At 36.2% G+C, this 22049-nt stretch overlaps 1 protein-coding gene across 2 annotated transcripts in view; it reads right to left on the reverse strand.

Moving 5' to 3' along the window:
* Window positions 1–978: 978 nt before the first annotated feature.
* Window positions 979–22049, reverse strand: part of NDC1 (NDC1 transmembrane nucleoporin) — a 50805-nt gene continuing 29734 nt past the window's right edge. Inside the window, exons 15-18 of one of the 2 annotated variants that reach the window (XM_054690809.1) lie at window positions 20309–20372; window positions 19363–19463; window positions 13660–13820; window positions 979–1090 (exon numbers count right to left, since the gene is read on the reverse strand). In XM_054690809.1, the coding sequence (XP_054546784.1) occupies window positions 1087–1090; window positions 13660–13820; window positions 19363–19463; window positions 20309–20372 (330 nt within the window). In that variant the 3' untranslated portion in view covers window positions 979–1086. Of the gene's footprint in view, window positions 1091–9432; window positions 9749–13659; window positions 13821–19362; window positions 19464–20308; window positions 20373–22049 lie in introns of those variants that run through there. The other variant, XM_037498378.2, reaches the window with a different exon arrangement.

A 22049-nucleotide genomic window follows, 5' to 3' on the forward strand; every position in this document is an offset into this window, starting at 1 on the left:
CGTCTCTGTTTCCAGTGAGAGCAAGTAAACAATTAGTAATGATATTAAAACATGTGCATTGAAAAAGTACAGAAGTAGTAAAGACCAAAGTAAGTAAATTCATTTTCTAGCTTTTTGATATTCAGTTCACTGACGTTCGGCCTGTTTTGTAATATGTATCTATTTAGGGGTATACACTTTCCTTCAAGTATGGCATTAGCTGTATTTCATAAGTTTTAACATGTATTTTTTTTTTTTTATTTATAGAGGCATGTTTTTTTTTATTTATTTATTTATTCATTTGTTTGTCCGTCTTGTTTATACATGCACTGGGCACAGTCAGAAGCGCGGGAGGGTGAGAGAATTCACCAGAGCCAGAGCGGGGAGCAGAGCAGGCAGAAGGACCGAAGTACACTGCTGAGGGGAGCAGCGGGCGGCAGGAGAGGTCTGCACGCCATTAACATGTATTTTTTAACGCTTACCTAAAAATGTTTACCAGTGTGATTTCTTATTTGTGGGCAGTTTACTGATTATTTTAAAGATGTATTTATTTATGCGTACAAGAACTGGGCTGTAGGTCAGAGGTGTGTGGGGGGGGGTTGAGAGGATTCACAGAGACAGTGGGGAGAAGTGGGCGAGACAGGAGATGTCTACTGTGCCATGTGGGTCAGCACCCTGCTTGAACTCATGTGGCTGGTAATAGCTTGATAGTGCTGCGACTTAACCCCTGCACCACCAGGGAGGTCCTTTGTTTGCAATTTAAAAGTGCATTTCTCCCTTCTGTTAAATCCCCACATGGCACTGTCACTGATTTGCCAGCGCTGTGATTTGTACCAGTGCCCATCAGGAATGGCTCCAGGGCACCCAGAAAACCTAGAAATGGCCTCCATAGTCAATGGATAACTCTTTTTATAAAATTTATTTTTTGCCTGTGGATATTTTATATAAGAGGAAGGCAGTGAATAACCACATGGAACTAAAATGGGATGAAATTCTCACCTCTGTCCTCCCAGGACCTTTCCTGGCACAGACACCCTGTGGGAAGTCCTTTAGTGGAGGTTCCTTCTGAATGACCTGTCTTACTAGCACTGATCTTCCCTGGGATTATCACCTTAAAAAGATTTATTCACTTTTAATGAACAAGTATTCAATAAAAACAAATAAAACTGTATTTCAATATTCTCAATTTCTAAACATATGGAATGTTCTAATTACCATTTGATAGCACTATCATTATCATTTATTGATAGTCAAATATGCTCTAAATGATTTTAAATCCTTTAAAACTTGTTCAGACCTGCATTATGGACCAACATAGGGCCAGATTTGTAAATGTTCAATGTAAACATACAGAATTCAAGTTCTTCAGTCAAATGCAGTGTTCCCTATGTGTCTGTTAGGCCAGGTTTGCTGACTGTTTCAAATATTCTACATCCTATTTCTAAACTCTACTTACTCTAACAGTTACTGAGAGGTGTCTAAAATACCTTTTTATAATTGTAGAGTTTTCTGTCTCCTTATAAGTGGTTCCATCAGTTTTTGTGTTTTTTAAATTAAGGTATAACAAAGTACAAAAATCTTAGGTCTCACTCAATACATTTTTTTTTTTTTTAAAGATTTATTTATTTTTATTTATACAAGCACTGGGTACAGTCAGAAGCACGGGAGGGTGAGAGAATTCACCAGAGCCAGAGCGGGGAGCAGAACAGGCAGAAGGACTGAAGCACACTGCTGAGGGGAGCAGCGGGCGCCAGGAGAGGTCTGCGCGCCATGTGGGACCCTCCTCCGTGGCCGGGGAGCAGCCGGGGATTGAACTGGTGCCTCAGAGGCTGCAGGCAGCTTCGCAACCCAGCGCTCAACCGCTGCACCACCGGGGAGGCCCTCACTCAATACATTTTTTAAAGTACATGCCAAATCAAGATAAAGGACATTTCCTGCACCTCAGGTTTCCTGATGCCCATCCAAATTAATATGCTGCCCTCTCCCCATTGCCACTATTCTATAGTGATAACACTGCTTTACCTACTCTTGAAACACATATGAATGCAATCACACAGTATATATTCCTGTGTGCCTGGTTTCTTTGGCTTAATATTGTCTATAAGCTTCATTAAACTTCTTACATTCAACCATATTTTACATGGTTGATTGTATTGTAAAAGTATATATAGCACAATTTACCCATTGTACACTGATGGAAATTTGAATTTTCTCCAATTTGGGGCTAATGTGAAAATTTTTCCTATAAACCACCTTGCAAATATGACACTGGTGGACATATGCTCTCATTTCTTTTGGGCATATACCAATTTGTGGCATAGATTCTAGAGTAAGTATGTCTGCCTTTAGTAGATATTGCCTTTCACACCTTCCATCAATTATATGAGAATTTTAGTCATTCCTCCTCAATGTTAGTTATCAGTCTTTTTTTTATTTTTAGTCCTTCTAATAGGTATGTGGTGGTAACTCAGTTAAATTTATATTTCCCTAATAAGCAGTGGTAATAAACCACTTCAGCGCGCCCCTTTTTATTTAGAAGCTACCCTTAAGCTATAATGCACATCTTTAGTAATAGTCTACTGTTGATACTGTATTCTAAGACAACGTAATAACCTTAGGGTATTTTAAATCCCAGTATGCCATTATGCTCTCTACTTTAAATCTCTATTTCTTTATCTATATATACATACATATGTATATATGTTTTGTATGTATATGTTTATTTTTTTTTACATTGCAGTAACTTTGGTTTACAACATTTTGTATGATTTAGAAGTATAGGATCTCCCATATATGTAAAACCCCATGAAATATTATTTCATACATCAATATTCGTATTTACCTTTTTCATTGTTAATTTCCTGTTGCTTCCTGACTGTCCTTCCATCTTCTCCCTGAAAAAAACTCCTTCATATAATTTTAGTGTGGCCATTGATGAAACCTCTCAGCTTTTGTCAGAAAATGTTATTTCTCTATTTTTGTATATTAATGCAGTCTATGGAATTCTAGCTCAGATTTCTCTCAGCACTTTAAAATGTCCATCCCATTGTTGTCACTTGTTTTTGTTGAGAAGTTAGCTATCTAGTTGTTGCTCATTTGAAAGAAGTCTTTTTATCTCCTCTATTTTTATGATTTTTAAAGCACTTTTAATATGATATACTCTGCATATTCTTTTTACTTATCTATGTAGGGTACATAGAGTATTTTCAATTGTGACTTGATGGCTCATCAATTAAAAAAGTTGCCTGCTATTAAATCTTCAAATCTTTTTAGATCTTTCTCCTAGGATTCCAATTACACTTATAGACTTTCTTATTGTATCATCTATGCCTTAACCTATCTTCTGTTTTAATATTTTTGACTTTTCATGCTTTATTCTACGTATTTGCTTCTGCTCTATCTTCCAAGTAATTTTTTTCCAACTATGTTTAATTTGTAGGTAAACCTACCCATTGCCTTAATTCTTAGAATAATCTATTAATTCTGGGCCTCCCTGGTGGCATATGGGTTAAAGTCTCAGTGCAATCGCCAGCTCCCAGGCCAGGGAGCTAAGCTACATGGTGTAGCAGACCTCTCCTGTCTTGCCTGCTGCTCCCCTCAGCAGTGTATTTTAATAGATCCACCTGTTCTGCTCCCCATTCTGTCTCTGGTGAACCCTCTCACCCATCCCCACCTTGGGCCTAAACCCCAGTTCTTGTGTGCATAAATAAATAAAAATAGATCTTTTTAAAATGTATTCTTTTTTTAAAGATTTATTTTTATACAAGAACTGGGGTACAGGCCAGATGTGCAAGAGGGTAAGAGAATTCACTGGAGAAAAGCGGGAAACAGAACAGGCAGACTGATGAAATACACTGCTGAGGGGAGCAGCGGGTGAGACAGGAGAGGTCTGCTTCACCCTGTGGGATTCTCGTCGAACCCGAACCAGCACTGCAGAGGCTGCGGACAGCTTCACAGTGGATCACTCAACCACCTGTGCCACCAGGTAGGCCCTGTGTTAATTCTAATTATTTTTTCTAGGCTTTATCTGCGGCATTTCAAATTTATATAAATATATACTTACATATTTGAAATTTATATGTAATTTCTAAATACATGCAGTTTCTAATTCTCTAATGAATTAAAATTTCATTTTAAGATCTTATTTAACACAACAATTATTTTAAAATCTCTGCCTGATAACTCCAATATCTAGACCCCCTATGAGTCTATTGTTTTCATTCATGTTGTCTTATCTCTTCCTATGCCTAGTTATTCTTAACTGCATAGAAAATGTATTTGAAAACTTGTTTGAGGGTTGAGGTGTAGGGTGTTATTTTGCTCTAGAGACTTATTTTAGCTTCCCCTAGGACCTAGAAACACTGGCAAAGATAGCTGCAATTTAATAAAGATTCTTACTCAATTACATTTCATACAATCTACTTACTCGCCAGCCTTCCTTCTAGAGTGCAGTCCTTTGGGGTTCCAACTCAAAACAAAATCAAGAGTCAACATATCTTCAAAAGACTTTCAATGGTAAAGGTCTGTGATTTATAGGTCACCTTCCAATGTTTCTCTGCCAGAGGTATTCTATAGGTCTTCAGAACTACTTTACCACCAGGATCACTTGCAAGACACATTCAAGAGTATCTGGTAAGATATGTATATGCAGGGAGAACATGGCACTTAAGGGCAAGGCACAGCCACACATCTCCTGCTAAATGATGCAAGTAACAATGTGGGCTAGGACCAGAACACCTTAGGAAGTGCTGCATTTAGTGCTGAAAGGAACCATAAAGGATGTGGGCACAAATGCTAGTAACAGCTATTGCTTAAGTAAGCTAGGAACAGATGTTATATCAACAAGGAAACAGTAACAGCAAAATAATCAATTTTGTAAATAAGAGAAAAAGGGTTTTTGCAAGCAAGGGTTGCCTCTACTTACTTCTCTCACACAAGGTGGTGAGCATTTTGAGAGCCAGATCTGTGACTTTATCCTTTATGTCCATCACCAGGCCTGCTATACAGCAAGCAGTGAGTGAATGCTAAATGAGTGCATGGGGAATTTTTTTTTTTTTTTTACAAAAAAACAGGTCTACAACATTTTGTATGAAACTCTTGAGATGAGATGTTCCAAAATAACTTTTCAGATTTTAGAGAAGGAATAATGATGTATATTATATAACATTCCAATGTGATGTGCCAGGGTCTGAACAGCACCTCATAACCAAACATACTACAGCAGATATACACATAATCATACTTTGGGTAAATTAAGACTATAAATGGCCACACATCAGATTTTACTGCCAAATTTGTCACCAACCTCCACATTTCAGAATTGTAGTTAAAGGATTTCTAAAGATGAAAAACTCAAGAAAAGATTGCTAGTATTCATTTATTTACTGGGAAAACTATTGTTAGTAGAGCTTACAGTCTACATGGAGTTCACAGAAAAGTTTAATTGCTACTAAGGTCGTTGAAGAAAAGGACTTGGAACATTGCTCAGAAGAAACTATGCAGAGTAAAGTATGGAAATTTAAAAATAATAGAGAACAGGTTAAGATACAGATATATTAATAAAGTGTAACTGGAATCCTGGAGAGGGAGCTTGTCATCTACAAGGGAAAGCAAGTTTGTAATCAGTTAAGTTACAACTCAAGGTGATAAGGCCCCAAAAAGAAATGGCAAAGCATTGGGAAAATACATAGAAATCTATCTGGGAGTAAATGGGAAGACTAAGCTCATTGTGAAGAATGGTAAGTCTACCCAGACGGAAATTCAGACAAAGGAAATAAGATGAGCAGGAAGCCATGATGGTGTAAAAGAGCAATTGGTGTCAGGTCACCTGCTGCAATTTCAGTATGAGTATATGAACACCTGAATCTTTGTCAGAATTCCTGTATTACCTATGAGATCTAACCATATAATTCAAGCTTTCCAATAAATAAATTAGAGGGAAGAAATCTACCTTATTGCAAATGATAATGCTTATGCTTCAGACACTCATCTGAGAGAACACAACGTGAGGAAATCCACTAGGGCAGTAGTTTTCAAAGTGTGGTCTCCTTACTAGCATCAGCGTCACCTGGACACAGGCTAGAAATTCAAATTCCTGGGCTTCACTCCAGAAACTCTGGAGATGGGGCCCAGAAATCTTTTAACAAGCTTTTCAAGTGATTCTGATACATGCTAAGTTTGGTAACCCATAATCCAAAACAAACCCTTCTCACAGTGTAATTCTCAGACAATTGCTTAGAATTTGTTACAAATTACATCTCCTGTGAACCAGTCCAAACCACCTGAAGCAGAATCTGCACTGGAGTCCAGATGTGCACCTCTCATAAGCACTTCCTGTGATTCTGATGTTTCTGATTCCAAATTTCAAATGCCACTACATTAGATTACAAATACCTTAAGGACTGTGTTGTTTGTTCACAGTTCAAATTGTTTCTAATAGCTGGGTCATAACAGACATTCAGTTAATGTTTTTGACTGATTAGCTAGCTCTGCATCAACTTGCACACCACTACAGCCACTGACAAGGCTGCTTAGGAACATGACTGAGAAGTATACAGGTTAGGTTATGTGCTTGTCTATTCCCTTCTTATCACTCAAAACAATGACTTTATTTATTTAAAACTGGTGGTGAGCAGCTTGCTAAGAATAGCTGACTTGTTAACTGATGAATTAAATCTATCTTTGTTGTAAGCTACAGATTTTAAAAAAAGATGTCTAAGGACTGGGAGAGCATTAAGAGAGTTGAGGCACTTAGTATAGTACTATCTATCTTGAGGTGAGTTGAGACTAATTTAAGCAAAGTTGACAGACCTAACTGTTAGCCTGGAAGAATATGATCTGTTTAGAAACACTATTCTGGTGAGGGAAAAACCTCTATTAAGAGATGACTTTCAGCACCTGTGTCCTTTGTTTTGGAAAAAAAGATGCCAAGATAACAAAGAAGAGACTAAGGATGCGGGGTCCTTCAAATTACCATTAAACATAGATCATCCACCAAATGAGTCCAGTTAAGGGTCAAAGCTGACTTCTCAAGAAGTTAAACATTTTCAGGTTTTATAAGCAAAGACTCAGGCTGAAATAAAATGATTAAGGAAACAGAACAGAAATTAAATAACTGATGTTATAAATACACACTTCACAGAGAGCCCCATTTTTAAAAAGCCGATTTATTTTTCTACCCAATTCAGTATCAGTGATATTCAAAAAGGCATAAACAGATTACAAAAAATATTTACAAGACATACAAAACTATTAAGAAGGACCAAAATCAGCAAATTAAACAAACTGTTGCTCATTCATATCCACTCAGCTGTCCAAGGCTTCTCCTAGGACAGTTTCCCAGTTCTCCAGAAAAGCAGTTAAGTAGATTTACCTTCCCCAAGAGTGAAGCAAACATTATAAGACTTGACACAATCATGTTTTGTACTAACAGAGAAAAAAAACACTCCAATTTTCTGGCCAATGTTACTGCATCAGTGGGCTCACAGGCAGGATATGACTTCATGGAAGGAAAAGAGCCTCCTTATACATAGGACAAACAGCTCTGTAGTAACAGGTGACTGCACCACGCCCAACCCTCATAGATGGCATGTAGATTATCAACACACAACGGGAAAAGGAATTGACTGCCTTACCTACTAAATACAATCCAGATTTAGGAAAGCAGTTTTCAAATCTCTACCAGGCAGACATTATACAATCAGCATTCTATACACAGCACATTCTCTTCAGAGAAAATGGGAATGAACACCACAGAAACTTTCACATTGCTCATTAGATATAATATCTGTCCAAAATATATGGGAAATGGCAAAAATCTAAACCTAATTTTAGATTTTATCTGAAATTTTACCCGAGTCAGAGTTTCAAAGAATCATTCCCATTGTCAGTCTCAGGAACCCACTATTCATCTTTAATGGAAGCAGAAGGTGAAGAGTCCAATTCTCATCTGACAGGATCAGCTGCAATACTGTTAAACTGTTTCAAATTTTTACCCTCTTTTGGGCCAATAAAAATAATAAATAAAACTATCATACATAAACATCCAAAAAAAAAAAAAAGACCTTTCTCCCAAAATGCTTCAGTCAGGAGAAGCACAGAGAATGGAATATAAAAAGTTCAATGGCTTTAAAGCATTGACAGCTTTAAAGAATTCGATAGTTTTCAGTCAACCTAGTGACTTTTTCTGGTCATCTCTAAGAAACTTCCACATTTGAAATTTAACTTTCACATTCAAAAAAGAGCTCAATTCCACTTCAGATGTGAAGAAAAAAAAAATGACATCAGCCTGAATACTCAAAAACCCTGAGTTTTGGGGAACTGTCTCATAAAGATACTTAAAAGGCCAGGAGGATTTATTTATAATTTGGCATGTGTGGGTTGAAGGGACACCAAATAAAAGGAATAAAGGTATAATACATCAAGTAATCAGACAAATGCTAGACATACATACCACATTAAAGACTTACAGACAATACGGTACTGACTTTAAAGAAAAAATCGAGGTGTACTAGAGAGAAAAGATAACAGGAGAATTACAAGGGAGCAAATGAGTCCAAAGCTAGTCCAGTGAATATCTACCAGTAGAATTTCCAACCTTTCATGTCTAAAGAAGTTGATCTAATAAATTATAAAATTACCTCATTCACTTTCAGGAAATACAATATACTCCCAGGTACAGTAATCCCTCTGATGTTTTAGTTTCACTTGCTATTTGATGACTAAGTTGTTTCTGGCTATAAAAATTTTCTTAATATATTTTAATTATCCAGTTAGCACCTCCCTTTGTGAGGCCAAACAAGTTTCACAAAATAATTTGATGAAATGAAGATGAAGGGTGGGGAAAAAAGGGGAAAGTTTCCTGCTTTCTCTTGCAAAACTTTTTCTCCCTTAAAAAACTCTGCAATCACTTAATGTTTTGTTTCAGAAAAAGAAAGCAAAACTACTTGGGAAAATACCCATACACTTATTGTTTACTAGCATGATACAAAATAAATTCATAGATGTTGGTCAACCGTCTTTCAAAAACCAAATGTGAATGTTTAATCTTGTAACTTAAGAACTAAATTTTTCCACATTCCTTTATATAGAGTTAGCATCTGTAAATTGAGACTTTCTTTTTTGGACAATCATGCAAATTTAATTTGTCCCTGGAAACAAAAACACGACCTAACAGATTAACAAAATATGTCCTCTAGACAATATTTTTCTGTGAAATTTTCTCCACTGTTACCATTTTTATCCTTCAGTAAACAAAAACTACTCTTAAAAAGTTTATGTATTTAGTTTACAGAGAACTGAACTCTCAGAACAATTAGGGAGGAAGACTTGGATCGAGTAAACTGATTTTACCTTCTGAACTGGCTCTACTCCTTTCAAAAATAAATTCTAAAAATTTTCTAGTTATTATCATTAAGCTTTACAAGTTAGAAACATTTCTACTGTCATAGATAGTTCTGTAAAACTGAATAGAGATTTTATTATACCACACACAAAAAAAGCAACCAGTACAGAAAAGGCAGTTTTCGGTTATTCTATTGAGAATTTTCCATGATTTCTCCCATTAAAGTATAGTTTTCAAAGCAACCACCACGACAAAGGAAGCATCTAATTAGTCCATTTTCTTCTGATCCAAGAATGCTGAACATTTACTGTCCCATCTGTAGTTGTATCAGCAGTGTAATGAACACAGTTTATATTACTTAACTATTCTTTGAACTCCAAGAACTGTTGAAGTCTTTTCTGATGTTCTGCAGATGCTTGCACAGCACTAAATGAAACATAAATTCAAAGCATAAGCTTTATTTTACATTAACCATATTAAGTGAACCACAGAGCACAGAGTCAATATTTTTCAAAACAATTAAAAATGAATAGAAATCTTCACTTATTTAATACTTCTGAAAAAGTTGGATGAAAAACCCTTCTTAATCTAATGAGGAGGAAGGCTTACATTCAGTCATGGCATGTTTCTACCTTCTCAAAGACCAAAGCAAATTGAGACTGACAAGTGAAGGCATCGATTTTAACCTGCTCTGCTGTGGAACCTGCTGTGCAGAGTTTCAGGCCTTGCAGTAGATTTTTCTGGATTTTATTATTTTATTTAAACCAGATTTCAACATTATCTTTGAGTTGTGGAGCATTTGAATTGCCTTTAATATAAAATCCTTTAAACTAAAATGTTTGGTTAAAACACAATAGACTCCACTAACCGTTTTCAAAGGTAACAGCTTGGTGGTTTAGATTTACTTTTTCCTTTGAACGTTATTATGTCTTGGATAGGGAAATTGAGTTCTCTCTCCCCCACAAAAATATACTACCTTGACAAAGTTAGGGCAAATACATATTCAAACTAGTATAAAACTTCCTTTTAAACTTTTGGCCAAAAATTGAATATAGCAAGAGATTCTGGTTTCCTAGTTATTGAAATATATATAGTAATGTATCATTATCAAATGATAAAATTCCAGTTAACGGAAGGTCACCGCTTTAAAGTGTCTTATGTATACACATCTCTGTTTCCTTAAACTACACAGTTGCCTCTAATACTTGAACCACTTAAAATATTTTTCTGTGCAGATCTCCCCTAGATGCGAGCAAGGCTGCCATTTCTAACTAAAGGGCCCTGAACTCTCTCAAACATCAACTCTGCAACTTTTCCATTACTCTTCCCTCTGCTGGCAGATATTGACCTATCCCTTACTATTGTTAGTACTGCTGGATCGAACAGCAGTCTCTTCCCCTCAAATTTGAATGTTATAGAGTAGAAACTCAAACTTGCTTATATTAAGAGTAAATAGGTGTTAAATGAGTATCTCCAACGAGTAACTGGCCAAGGTTCATTTTCACACCTCAGAGTTACTTCATTTATACCTGGTTCTCAGAGGTGGCATTCAGGGTGTAATGAATACATTAAGTATCTAACAGTAATAATAGTTGTTGCAATGTATAAATGTTCTACATATGTGTGATCCCACTTCATCTCTATTAACAGCAAATGGAACAAAGTAGGATGGAAACATACGCTTTCACAGCAGGGTAAACAGAACCAGAAAGGATTGGAGGTTAGAAGATAACACATCCTTACTGGTTAACAGTGCGGACCTTGAAGATGGAACTCCAAGGTCAGAAAGATCTGAGTCTGATTCTGGTTCTGTAACTTACTACCTGCACAATCTTGGGCAAGTTATTTAATAGATACCTTGCCCACAGCCATAGATAGTCAATGAGGTAACCAGCCATAAATTCAAATGTTTTAACTCCAAATCTTGCATTCTTTCCCCCACATTTAGGTCCTAGATTTGTACAAAAAAGTATCTACTGACCCATCAATTTTAACATATATGTAAAATACTATTGTTCTTAGAGAAATTAAGGCAGAATTTTGTTATCATTTTAGTCATCTGTATCTCTCTTTCTTACCTAAGAAATGTCTGTTTATTTTCCCTGTTCAAGACATCATTCATGGGCCTACCTGGTGGCGCAAGGGGTTAAGCACCGCACTATGAAGCAATCCCGCAGCCATCTGCAGCACGAGTTCGATCCCCGGCCGGCCAGGGAGCAACCCACATGGCGCAGCAGACCTCTCCTATCTCGCCCGCTGCTCACCTCAGCAGTGTAGTTCAGTCAGTCTGCCTGTTCTGTTCCCCACTGTCTCTGGTGAATCCTCTCACCACCCCCACATATCTGGCCTGTGCCCCAGCTCTTGTATGCATAAACAAATAGATCTTTAAAAAAACAAAAATCATTCATTCTCTAAATTCATCAATGCATGCATTATTCTGAATCATTCATTCTCTAAATTCATCAATGCATGTTTTCTGAAAGTATTCTACAAGCCAATTCACATTTTAAAGGCAGTCTCGTGTGCACAGAGAAGGAAGGTGGAATGTTAAAGAGTAAGAAAGTCCTAATTTCAGGCTCATATTCTAACACTCACTAGGATTATGCTGTTACACAATATCTTAATTTCTTTGAGTTTTAGTTTCCATGTATGTAATCTCAACACCTCACAGGTTCTTTGAGAAGTGTAAATGAAAATACATATATAAAGTGCTACATGAATTATCTAGAACAGCATTGTTCACTAAAACTTTCTGCAATGATAGTAAGGTTTTATACCTACATGATCCAATGTTAGTTTCTAATGACTTGAAATGTAACTGGTGAGACTGATGAACTAAATTTTAAATTTTATTTTAACTTAAATAGTCATAAGTGACTTTCACACTGGAGAGTGCAATCTAGAAGATGCCCAATAAACTCTTTAATAAGTGAATCAACCTCTTCAAAATAGAGCATAATCTATAGCTTTCTTATTCCCACACAGAATCAAAGTGTTCCCTAAAAATTTGCTACTGTGGGGGCCTCCCTGGTGGCACAAGGGGTTAAGCACAGCACTGCGAATCTATCCGCAGCCTCTGCAGCACGAATTCGATCCCAGGCTGGCCAGGGAGCTAACCCACATGGTGCAGCAGACCTCTCCTGACACGCCCGCTGCTCCCCTCAGCAGTGTATTTCAGTCAGTCTGCCTGTTCTGTTCCCCACTCTGTTTCTGGTGAATCCTCTCACCCCCCCACACCTCTGGCCTGTACCCCAGTTACCCCAGTTCTTGTATGCATAAATACATCTTTAAAAAAAAAAAAAACTTGCTACTGTGGCTGCCTAGAATTTTGAAGTAGAAGGAAGTAGACTACTCTTTATAAAAGGTGGTGGCATGAGGAAGTTCTAAACTATTGATTGATTATATACAGAAAAGGCAAAATAATCTCTCACATCTCTTCGGGTTCACTTATAATTAGGATAAATATAGTCTAGTTAATAAACTAGTATCTCTTATACCACACCCAGCTAGACTATCTCATGAAAAGCAGTAAACATCAATGAACTAAATAGAAACGGGTTTGGCATCTGTGGTTTTCTTTCTGGATCCTTTCTGAGGTTTTGTGTTCTATTATTTTTCCACCATGATTTATAAAGCACCTAGAACTCATTTATGGAATACTCTGTTCACTCCAACTCTTAGTTTGCTGACCAAAATGCGGTTGACAGAATAATTTTTAATGTTTTTCTGGAAAGGTAACTTAGCTTTTGGCCTTTTTTCCTCCCTTAAGGATGTTTTGGTAGTTAAAAAAAAATATATATAGGGACCTCCCCGGTGGTGCAGCGGTTGAGCGCTGGGCTGCGAAGCTGCCCGCAGCCTCTGCAGCACCAGTTTAATCCCCAGCTGCTCCCCGGCCACCGGCGGAGGGTCCCACAAGGCGTGCAGACCTCTCCTGCCGCCCGCTGCTCCCCTCAGCAGTGTACTTCGGTCCTTCTGCCTGCTTTGCTCTCTGCTCTGGCTCTGGTGAATTCTCTCACTCTCCCGCGCTTCTGTCTGTACCCACTGCTTGTATAAATAAATAAAAATAAATCTTTAAAATATATATATATATATAAAAATACATAAATATTTCACTTGCTACTTTTATAATTTTTTTCAGCTTTTCATTTGTCCATTTGAAAGGACCCAGACAAATTTTAAAAAATAAAGTCTAAAACTAAGCTGTTAACTCCCAGTATGAATCATGAAACTCCCAAAAGAGCAGTTTAAACATGTGAGCCTTTATAATTCTGATACCTATTTCTGAAGGAAACTCCTAAAAGTATACTGTTATTACGAATCAAAACAGGTAAACTTACTTCAGATGTTCACCAAATGTAGTAGTTATTCGATAAATGGCAGTTTTTAATGATGCTCTAAATGCAAATCTTAATGTTTTATAAGAAGTATCAACAAGGCTTCCTGAAATCCGTGGTGGTTTACTGGAAGCATGAGGAAGTTTGAAATACTTGTCAACTGCCTAGACCAAGAAAGAAAAAAAATCACATTAATACAGACTGTCAAGAAAGCTAACTTAGTCCAGAGAATTAAGAAATTTTATTTCAGAAAGAAAAACAGACACAGATATACACACATATATTTTGCCTCTTTTGGTCTCTATCTTCTGCATTAGATCCTTTCCTCAGAAATCAGTTTAAAACTGAGAGTGGGACCTCTTATAGAGCTCACCAATCTAGGAAGACCTTAAATTACTGATTGAAGATGACAGACAATAGATTTCACAACAGGTAATCTATGCCAACGTTTTTTGGGGTGAGTGACCAACTCAGTAATTTAAGGTCTTCCTTCCTAGATTGGTCAGTTTCCAGAAAAGAATCTTCCAGTATCTTCTCTGGAGGGCCTGATCCCCAGTGCTCAGAAAGCCAAGTGGGAACAGAGTTATTGAGTACATCCTGGTATGCTTAGTACACAACTGTATCTGGACTCTCCTGGCCCAAACACTTGGTGTTCTACCTTCTCAAGGGCCACCTTTCAACTTCTGCTTAAGTGAGGGAGGAGAATCAGCAGCAGAGACTCTAGGGATCTAACTGATTTTCAAGTAGCTCTCACCCAAGCCTCCTTGTTTTGGTACCTGTCCTTTCATCCTTGGGTTCCAGAGGAACTTAGTGCTTGTACTATTGCAAATTTGGGATTTGTCTATGGATCTACTAAGCTCTCTCAACCATCTGCTTTTCAGGTTTGAAAATTTTATTGCTGTTCTCTCCTCTCCTGCTTAGGGATTTATGTCTTTTTAAAAGTCCTTTTACTGTAGTTCAGCAGAGTTTGGGAGAAGATTTGATGCATATGTTCAGACTGCCTTGATAGCTTCAAGTCAATCACTTATTCTTTCAACAGTAACTATATATGAGTGTCTCCCAACATTGGGTACACTTGAGATAATTTTAGGCAGTATGGGAGGCAGTATTCAATGATATAAGCAACATGACGTAACACAGAATCATAATGGAACAGTTACCTCTATTCCAACTTTCTTGCCAACTTTCTGATTAAACCTCAGTGCACTAGGAAAAACAGTTGTCATCATTTACCACCTGGGTTCAGTGGACCCACTTTTATAATTTAAAGTAATTTTACAAAAACCTTGCAAAAATAAAATGACAGACTAATGCAAAATAACTTTATAGGAATTTAAGTAAGAATATAACAGTATTTTCCAGGTTTTAAAAATACATACATCAGAAGTGGGCAATGTCCTTGAATACAACCCGCTGCTCAACAGCTATCATGCATAAACCTGGCGTATATCCTTCTTGGAATACTGATTTCAGTTAGTACATAACCCTCAATACATTCTAGTTTATCACTACTTCTTTTTTTTTAAAATAAATTTTATTTTTATATTTCCCATACAATTGCAACCCCCTTATTTTGACCCCGATCCCTCCCCTCCCCGCCCCCCACCCTAGTTTATCACTACTTCTGATTCTTTTTCTTGTATTTGCACCATCAAAAGGCAGTATTTTAAAAAACTTTTGACAGCTCATACTCTTGTTGCAGAGATTTCAGCCATTTTCTTTGCACCATAAATGCAAAATGTGTTTATTCTTAGGTTTATATACACAAATTCAAATGATTAATCCAGTGACATTTTTCATTTGATATCTATTTCCTCTCTGTATACACATATAGTTTCAGCATTTATCTACTTACAAACTGTATAAAGTAAATATGATAAGTATCATAAAAAATTAAGGAATAATGTCACATGTACTTTTAGCAAAATGGGATGGTTCAGGTTCTTATTATAAGATGCTATGGGATGTAGTCTTTCCTGTTGAATGACTTTCTAGATGACATTATCACAAACATTTCCCCTTAAAAATATATTGTTCTGTCATTAATTCTTGAGTTAGAGAAAAATATATCTAAAATATTAACATCTAAAGATTCCCCTTATATGATCCATTTCAGCAGCATCATTAAATCTAGAGTGTGCTGGCCAATTACTAGTTATAATTTTACATAGTGATAACAAAATGATTATATTTAGGTATACTAAATATATTTTTAATATAACTACTACAAAATGTAAAGTTACATAAATGGATTGTATTACATTTCTATTAAACACAACTGAGAATACAGCTGTCTCTTTTGCATTTATCTGATTTAGCTAAATATTTATTTAACATACATTGGCAATTTTCTTCCCCTTACCATTCCATACAGGAAATTAAAAAATCTGAATTAGCAGTTATATTCAATGGAAGACTTAAAAAAAAAAAAAAAAGACCATAAAGATGTGTATCCAGACATTTTATATACCTTTTCTTTTTAAGATTTATTTATTCAAGCATACAAGAGCTGGGGTACAGGCCAGAGGTGCAGGGGGTGAGAGTATCCACCAGAGACAGAGTGGGGAACAGAACAGGTAGATTTGACAGAAGTACACTGCTGAGGGGAGCAGCGGGCGAGACAGGAGAGGTCTGCCTCGCCATGTAGGTTGCTCCCTGGCCAGCCGGGGATTGAACTCATGCTGCAGAGGCTGCTGTTACCTTCATAGGTTGCGTCTTAACCCCAATCACCACCAGGGAGGCCCTATACCTCTTCTTAAAAGATTATGCAATATTACATGACCATATTGTTTTTTGTTTTGTTTTCTTTTTTATCAGTCTTTTACCACAATTGGGAATAACTGATGAGTAATGAAGAAATAACTCCTAGGATGATCAAATAGCAAATTGTTTCAAGAAACTGGAAATGTAAAATCACTAAGATTCTATAATACATCTTAGATTTAAAGAGTTGAAAGGGTAATTGCAAAAGAATGAATTTTGAACTTTTTTCTTTTGTTTGTTCTTTGGTCTCTAAGAAAGTATTAATCACTAAATATCAATACTTACAAATAGTTGGAACAGCTCAAAAAAGAAACACAAAACATAAACTAGGTTCCAACATATTCTAATGATCAAAATGTTAAACCAGGGAGGAAAGTCTTTTTGGAATTAATGTCTCCTTAACAGATCTTTAATCCTCACTAATCTCCTTTTGTAACAAAGGGTAAGCAGGCTCCAGGCTCAGAAACTTTCAGCAAGCAGCAATATCTGACTAGAGTTTAAAATAATTGTTTCTTCTCACTTAATTCTGAAATTCAAAAAGCCCTGAAAACAAAAACTTTTATAACTCTGTTGGTGACAAAAATTGACCTCATCTAATTTCATCTGGCAGCAAAACCTGACCTAAGCTGACACAGGCTACTTGGTCTTTATCCACTTAATAAGAATATTCAGATATCTCATTTGGAAAAATATTAGTGTCCGATTAAAGGAATTCTACCTCGAAATATAACAGGATAACAGGAGGGTTATGTGGTTTATATATATAAACTATAGTATGTGTGTGTATATAGTATGTGTGTATATATATGTATATATGTGTATATATACATATATGTATATATATATACATACACACACATATACGTATATACATATATATATATATATGTATACACACACACATATACATACTATGCTACATTTTTTTAAAAATTTGAATTCTCGGGGCCTCCCTGTGGCATAAGGAGTTAAGCACCGCACTATGAAGCAATCCACAGCCTCTGCAGCATGAGTTCAATCCCTGGCAGGCCAGGGAGAAACCCACATGGTGAGGCAGTCCTCTCCTGTCTCGCCTGCTGCTCCCCTCAGCAGTGTATTTCACTCAGTCTGCCTGTTCTGTTCCCTACTCTGTCTCTGATGTATAATCTCACCTGCCACATCTCTGGCCTGTACCCCACCTCTTACATGCATAAATAATTAAAATAAAAAAATCTGAATTCTCTCCATGACAATATATAAGAATCTTAAGGGCATGATGCTAAGTGAAATATGTCAGACAAAAGCAAGTGAGGGTGGCCTTACTCCTGTATGAAATTTTTAAAAATTAAAGAAAAAATCCAATTCCACAGCTCTCCTGCCCACCTGTGACTATGTGGGTGTTTCTCTTTTTTCCCTTTTCCTAATAAGCCTGTCCTTTAATATGCAACAAAAAAAAAAAAGATCAAATTTAGAAAAAGAAAGAATAGATCTGTTAGATGAAGGTGGTCAAAAGGTACAAACTTCCAGTAATAAGATAAATAAGTACTAAGGATAAATTAGTACATGATGACTATGTTAACAAAGCTGTATATAAATATATGTGAAAGTTAAGAGTAAATTCTCATCACAAGGGGAAACAATTTTTTTCTATTTCTTTCTTTACTTTATAGCTACACTAGATGTCAACTAAACTTAGTATGACTGTTTCACAATATATGTAAGTCAAATCATGCTATATATCTTAAAAACTCATACAGTACTGTTTAAATCAATTATAGTTCAATAAAACTGAATAACTGAATATAGTTCAATATAATATATTGAACTGAATATAATATATTGAACTGAATATAGTTCAATAAAACTGAATAAAAAGTCCAGCGAGATAAGACACATAACAAACTGATCAACAAATGTTACATGTCCAATGTATTTTCAAATCACGGTTATACTACTATGTGGTTACACAAGCCAAGTATTAGAAGTTGTAGGGAAATCCTAGAAAATTATTCCTTTAGAGAAAGGTAGCTGGGAAAATACCACAAACAATAAAACTATCCATGTGTACATACATGCCTCAAATAGTAGACAGGAGAAAGAAGGTACAAAAACTCATAGGAAAAAAAAAAAAAAAAAAAACTAGTTTCTCGAAGATTAAGACTTTCAGGTAGTTTACAGTGAGTTTGAAGAAAAGTACAATGAAGCATGTTTTCTCCTTGTATCTTAAAGGCTTCCTAAAGCCAAAAGATGTACCAACTGTTATCATTCAAGCCTAGTTCTAAAAAACCTACTCTAATCCCTAGCAATTAGTGTTTATATTTTCCATCTGACATAATTAATATTACAAGGTGGTATAAATAGGTCACCCCATCCAAGAACACCGGCAACTTACATATAATGCAATGTTACTTCAAAAAGAAAAATCACACAAGAAGAAGATAGGAAAGGCAAATACAAATATTAGAAAGCAGAATACATTTTATTTTTCTGTCTTTCTCTTTAGTTTAGAATAAAAAGACCTGTTATTTTAAATCTAACCACCCAAGTCTGGTGGCAGGGATCCACTGGTCACAGTTCTATCTTCTTGAGTGTCTAGCTGATGGGCAACTAATTATCTACAAGGATAATTTAAGTAGTCACTTTCCATACCTAGAAACTGTTTAAGGATCCAAGCTTATATCACTGAACAGAACTGCACTATCTTGTATAGTCTGTTTAATACCAGACACATAGTCTACAGGTTTATTGTATTTTCTTCTACTATTTATATGAAATTATTCATTAATGAGGTAAAAGCTTCTCTTTCTATTATCTTAGATTGCAGTTTTGTGAGAAAAGCACCATTATGTTAGCTTCCAACATATGTTTTCTTATTCATTAAATATGATATATAGGAAACAAACTGAAAAACCTAGAAGGTGAGGAACATCGCCTCTACCTCCACCTAACCTATCTATTGCCTACCTCTTGCAGCGTCAATAAAGTGTTAAGAATGGCTGGTAATGTAGTCTGGACAACTCCAAATCTATCTTCTGTAAATGATGCCGCTACTAAGTGAGAGAGACCTCAACAGGAAAAGGAAAAAAAAGTTAAAAATTAATCAAAATTAGGAAAATCTATTTGCAATACATCTATTTGAGAAAAGATTAATATTCTGAATATATAAGAAACTTCTAAATCAAAGAAAAAGGGTAACACAATAGAAAAACTGGCAAAAGACTGAAATGGGCACTAAAAGGAGTTCAGCTGCAGTAGTCATGAATAAGGTAAGTCTCTTCATTACTTTCTAATAGGAAAATTTTATTTTTTTAATAATATAGCATTGGGAAGTGATAAATGTTAGAAAAAAAAGCAAAGCATAAGGAAATTGAGACTGCTTGAGGACAAGTTTTTTTTCTTTTAAATATATTCGTTATTAAAGTATCATTAGATGATAATATTTTTAGTATTTTGGTAGTATGGGATCTCTTCATAGGGTGGTCTAGAAAGGGCTTTCTAAAAAACTAAGCAGTTCTTAAGTAATCATTAAGCATTGAAAAGGCATACCTATAAGATAAAGTTCTTTAACAGCTAAGTTTTCATATTTAAATATAAATTATGCTAAAATATGTAAAATGTTATGCCAGCAAAATGTGACAGTTGAAAACAAACTATTAATTGCATTTCTTGAAGTAGAGAAAAATGAGTAAGAATTCCAGGCTCAGTTTCACTGATAATAAATAAGGAAAATTTCTGCCCAAATTAAAGTATACCCAACTATCTAAGAAAAGTAAGTTATATAAAACAAAAATACAAGAATGCATCTAAAAATTTAAAGACTAAGATCAAAGCCCAGAATTGATGATTCATGGATTAAACTTCAACATTTAAATAATTAAAATTATAGTTGCAGTTCACTGAGCTCACTTACCTTCTAAAGCCCAAATATGCATTTGGGCATCTGAAAAAACAGCCTGAATTGATGCCTCTGGGTGCTACAAATACAACAAAGACATTTAAGTAAGTTGCCCTGGGCAACACAATGATTTCACGTAATCAACTACAGAGTACAACTACCAAAAATAGACAGTTGCCTCTCAAGAATTAAAATCTGAAATTTTTATACAAATGATTTAACTGCAATAAAGCATTCTGCCACCAACATATTGTATGACTTTTGCCAAGTCTTTATAAAGTCCTACGTGCCTCAGTTTCTCATTTAAAATAAGTCATATTTGCTCCTCCCACTTCAGAGGGTTAGTATAGAGATCACTTAAGAATCAAGGTCCAGGGCCTCCCCTGGTGGCGCAGCCGTTAAGCGCTGGGCTGCGAAGCTGTCCGCAGCCTCTGCAACACCGGTTCGATCCCTGGCCTCCAGTGAGGATCCCACATGGCGTGCAGACCTCTCCTGCCATGCCCGCTGCTCCCTTCAGCAGTGTATTTCGTCAGTCTGCCTGTTCTGTTCCCTGCTCTGGCTCTGGTGAATTCTCTCACCCTCCCACACTTCTGACTGTACCCAGTGCTTGTATAAATAAATAAATAAATCTCTAAAATAAAATAAAGTCAAAAAAATTTGAAGAAAATTAGCACAACTTTAAAAAAAAAAAGAAAAAGAAAAGAAAAAAAGAAACAAGGTCCAAATGCTTTTTTTGAAAAATGAAAGAACCACCTAAATACATACTGCCTCTTAAAACTGTCTACCCTCAAGCCCACTCCAAAGAAAACCACTCAACCGTTTGTGATATAGCAAGGTCAAACAGTATGAAGCAATAACTGGTCCATTTAAACAAAAGGTAGCTTTAGTAAGACACCTAAAAAGGCCTATTAAGTAGAACAGTATGTTACATTTCTCACCATCAAATGGCAAAGATACGCTTGCAGAATCAGAATTAAAACTAGCATTCACTTTCAAGGAAAAAGGAGATCTCCTTCAGCATCTGCTCTGCCACTTGCTGTCTACGTGCCCTTAGTCTACCTACTTGACCCCTCTGAATCTCAGATTCCCTTATCTGCAAAATGAGGACAAAAAGACATCTCACAGGAACGCTGTTATAATTGAGGGAATTTAAGTGAAAAGAGCATGGCATCGCTTCTCGGCCTTTTGGCTAAGATCAAGTGAAAAGAGCATGGCATACATTAAGACACAACAGTGCGTTCTCTTTCCATCCTTCTGAAAGAAAGCACGCAAGTAAAACTTCTTCCCCTTGCTGGAAGACAAGACACCTTTCTCAGGGGTCTGATAGTTTCCCCAAAACTACAATGGATAGTCTAAAATAGATTATTTTTGGCAAAAGAAATTAGTAGTTGGTGGATCTCCACCACATAATGAAAAAAGTTTCAAGAACTCGAGTATCTATATTCTTTCAGAATTTCTCAAATCCCTCCTCCCAGAGTATGCCTCCCAAAGAATACAAATGAATAATGTATGCCAATGCAAACGTTCACCTGGAGGCATTGAGTTCAATGTCAGCTAATACTACAGTATCTCCAGAAAGAAGCTCGATTAAGAAAATGTTAAACAAAAATTCTTTCCACTGTATATAGGCAAAGGTTTTGTTCATCAAAGGATTAACACACAAGAGTTACAGCCTGTAAAAGCAGGAATGAAACTTTAGCTTCTGCAGTTGAGATTTACTTTCCTGTGGCAGCTGCAGCAGCTGACAGACAAGTTG

This window comes from Talpa occidentalis, unplaced genomic scaffold, assembly GCF_014898055.3.
Source record: "Talpa occidentalis isolate TD23 unplaced genomic scaffold, MPIMG_talOcc4v2.1 talOcc4.9, whole genome shotgun sequence".
Classification (NCBI taxonomy): domain Eukaryota; kingdom Metazoa; phylum Chordata; class Mammalia; order Eulipotyphla; family Talpidae; genus Talpa; species Talpa occidentalis.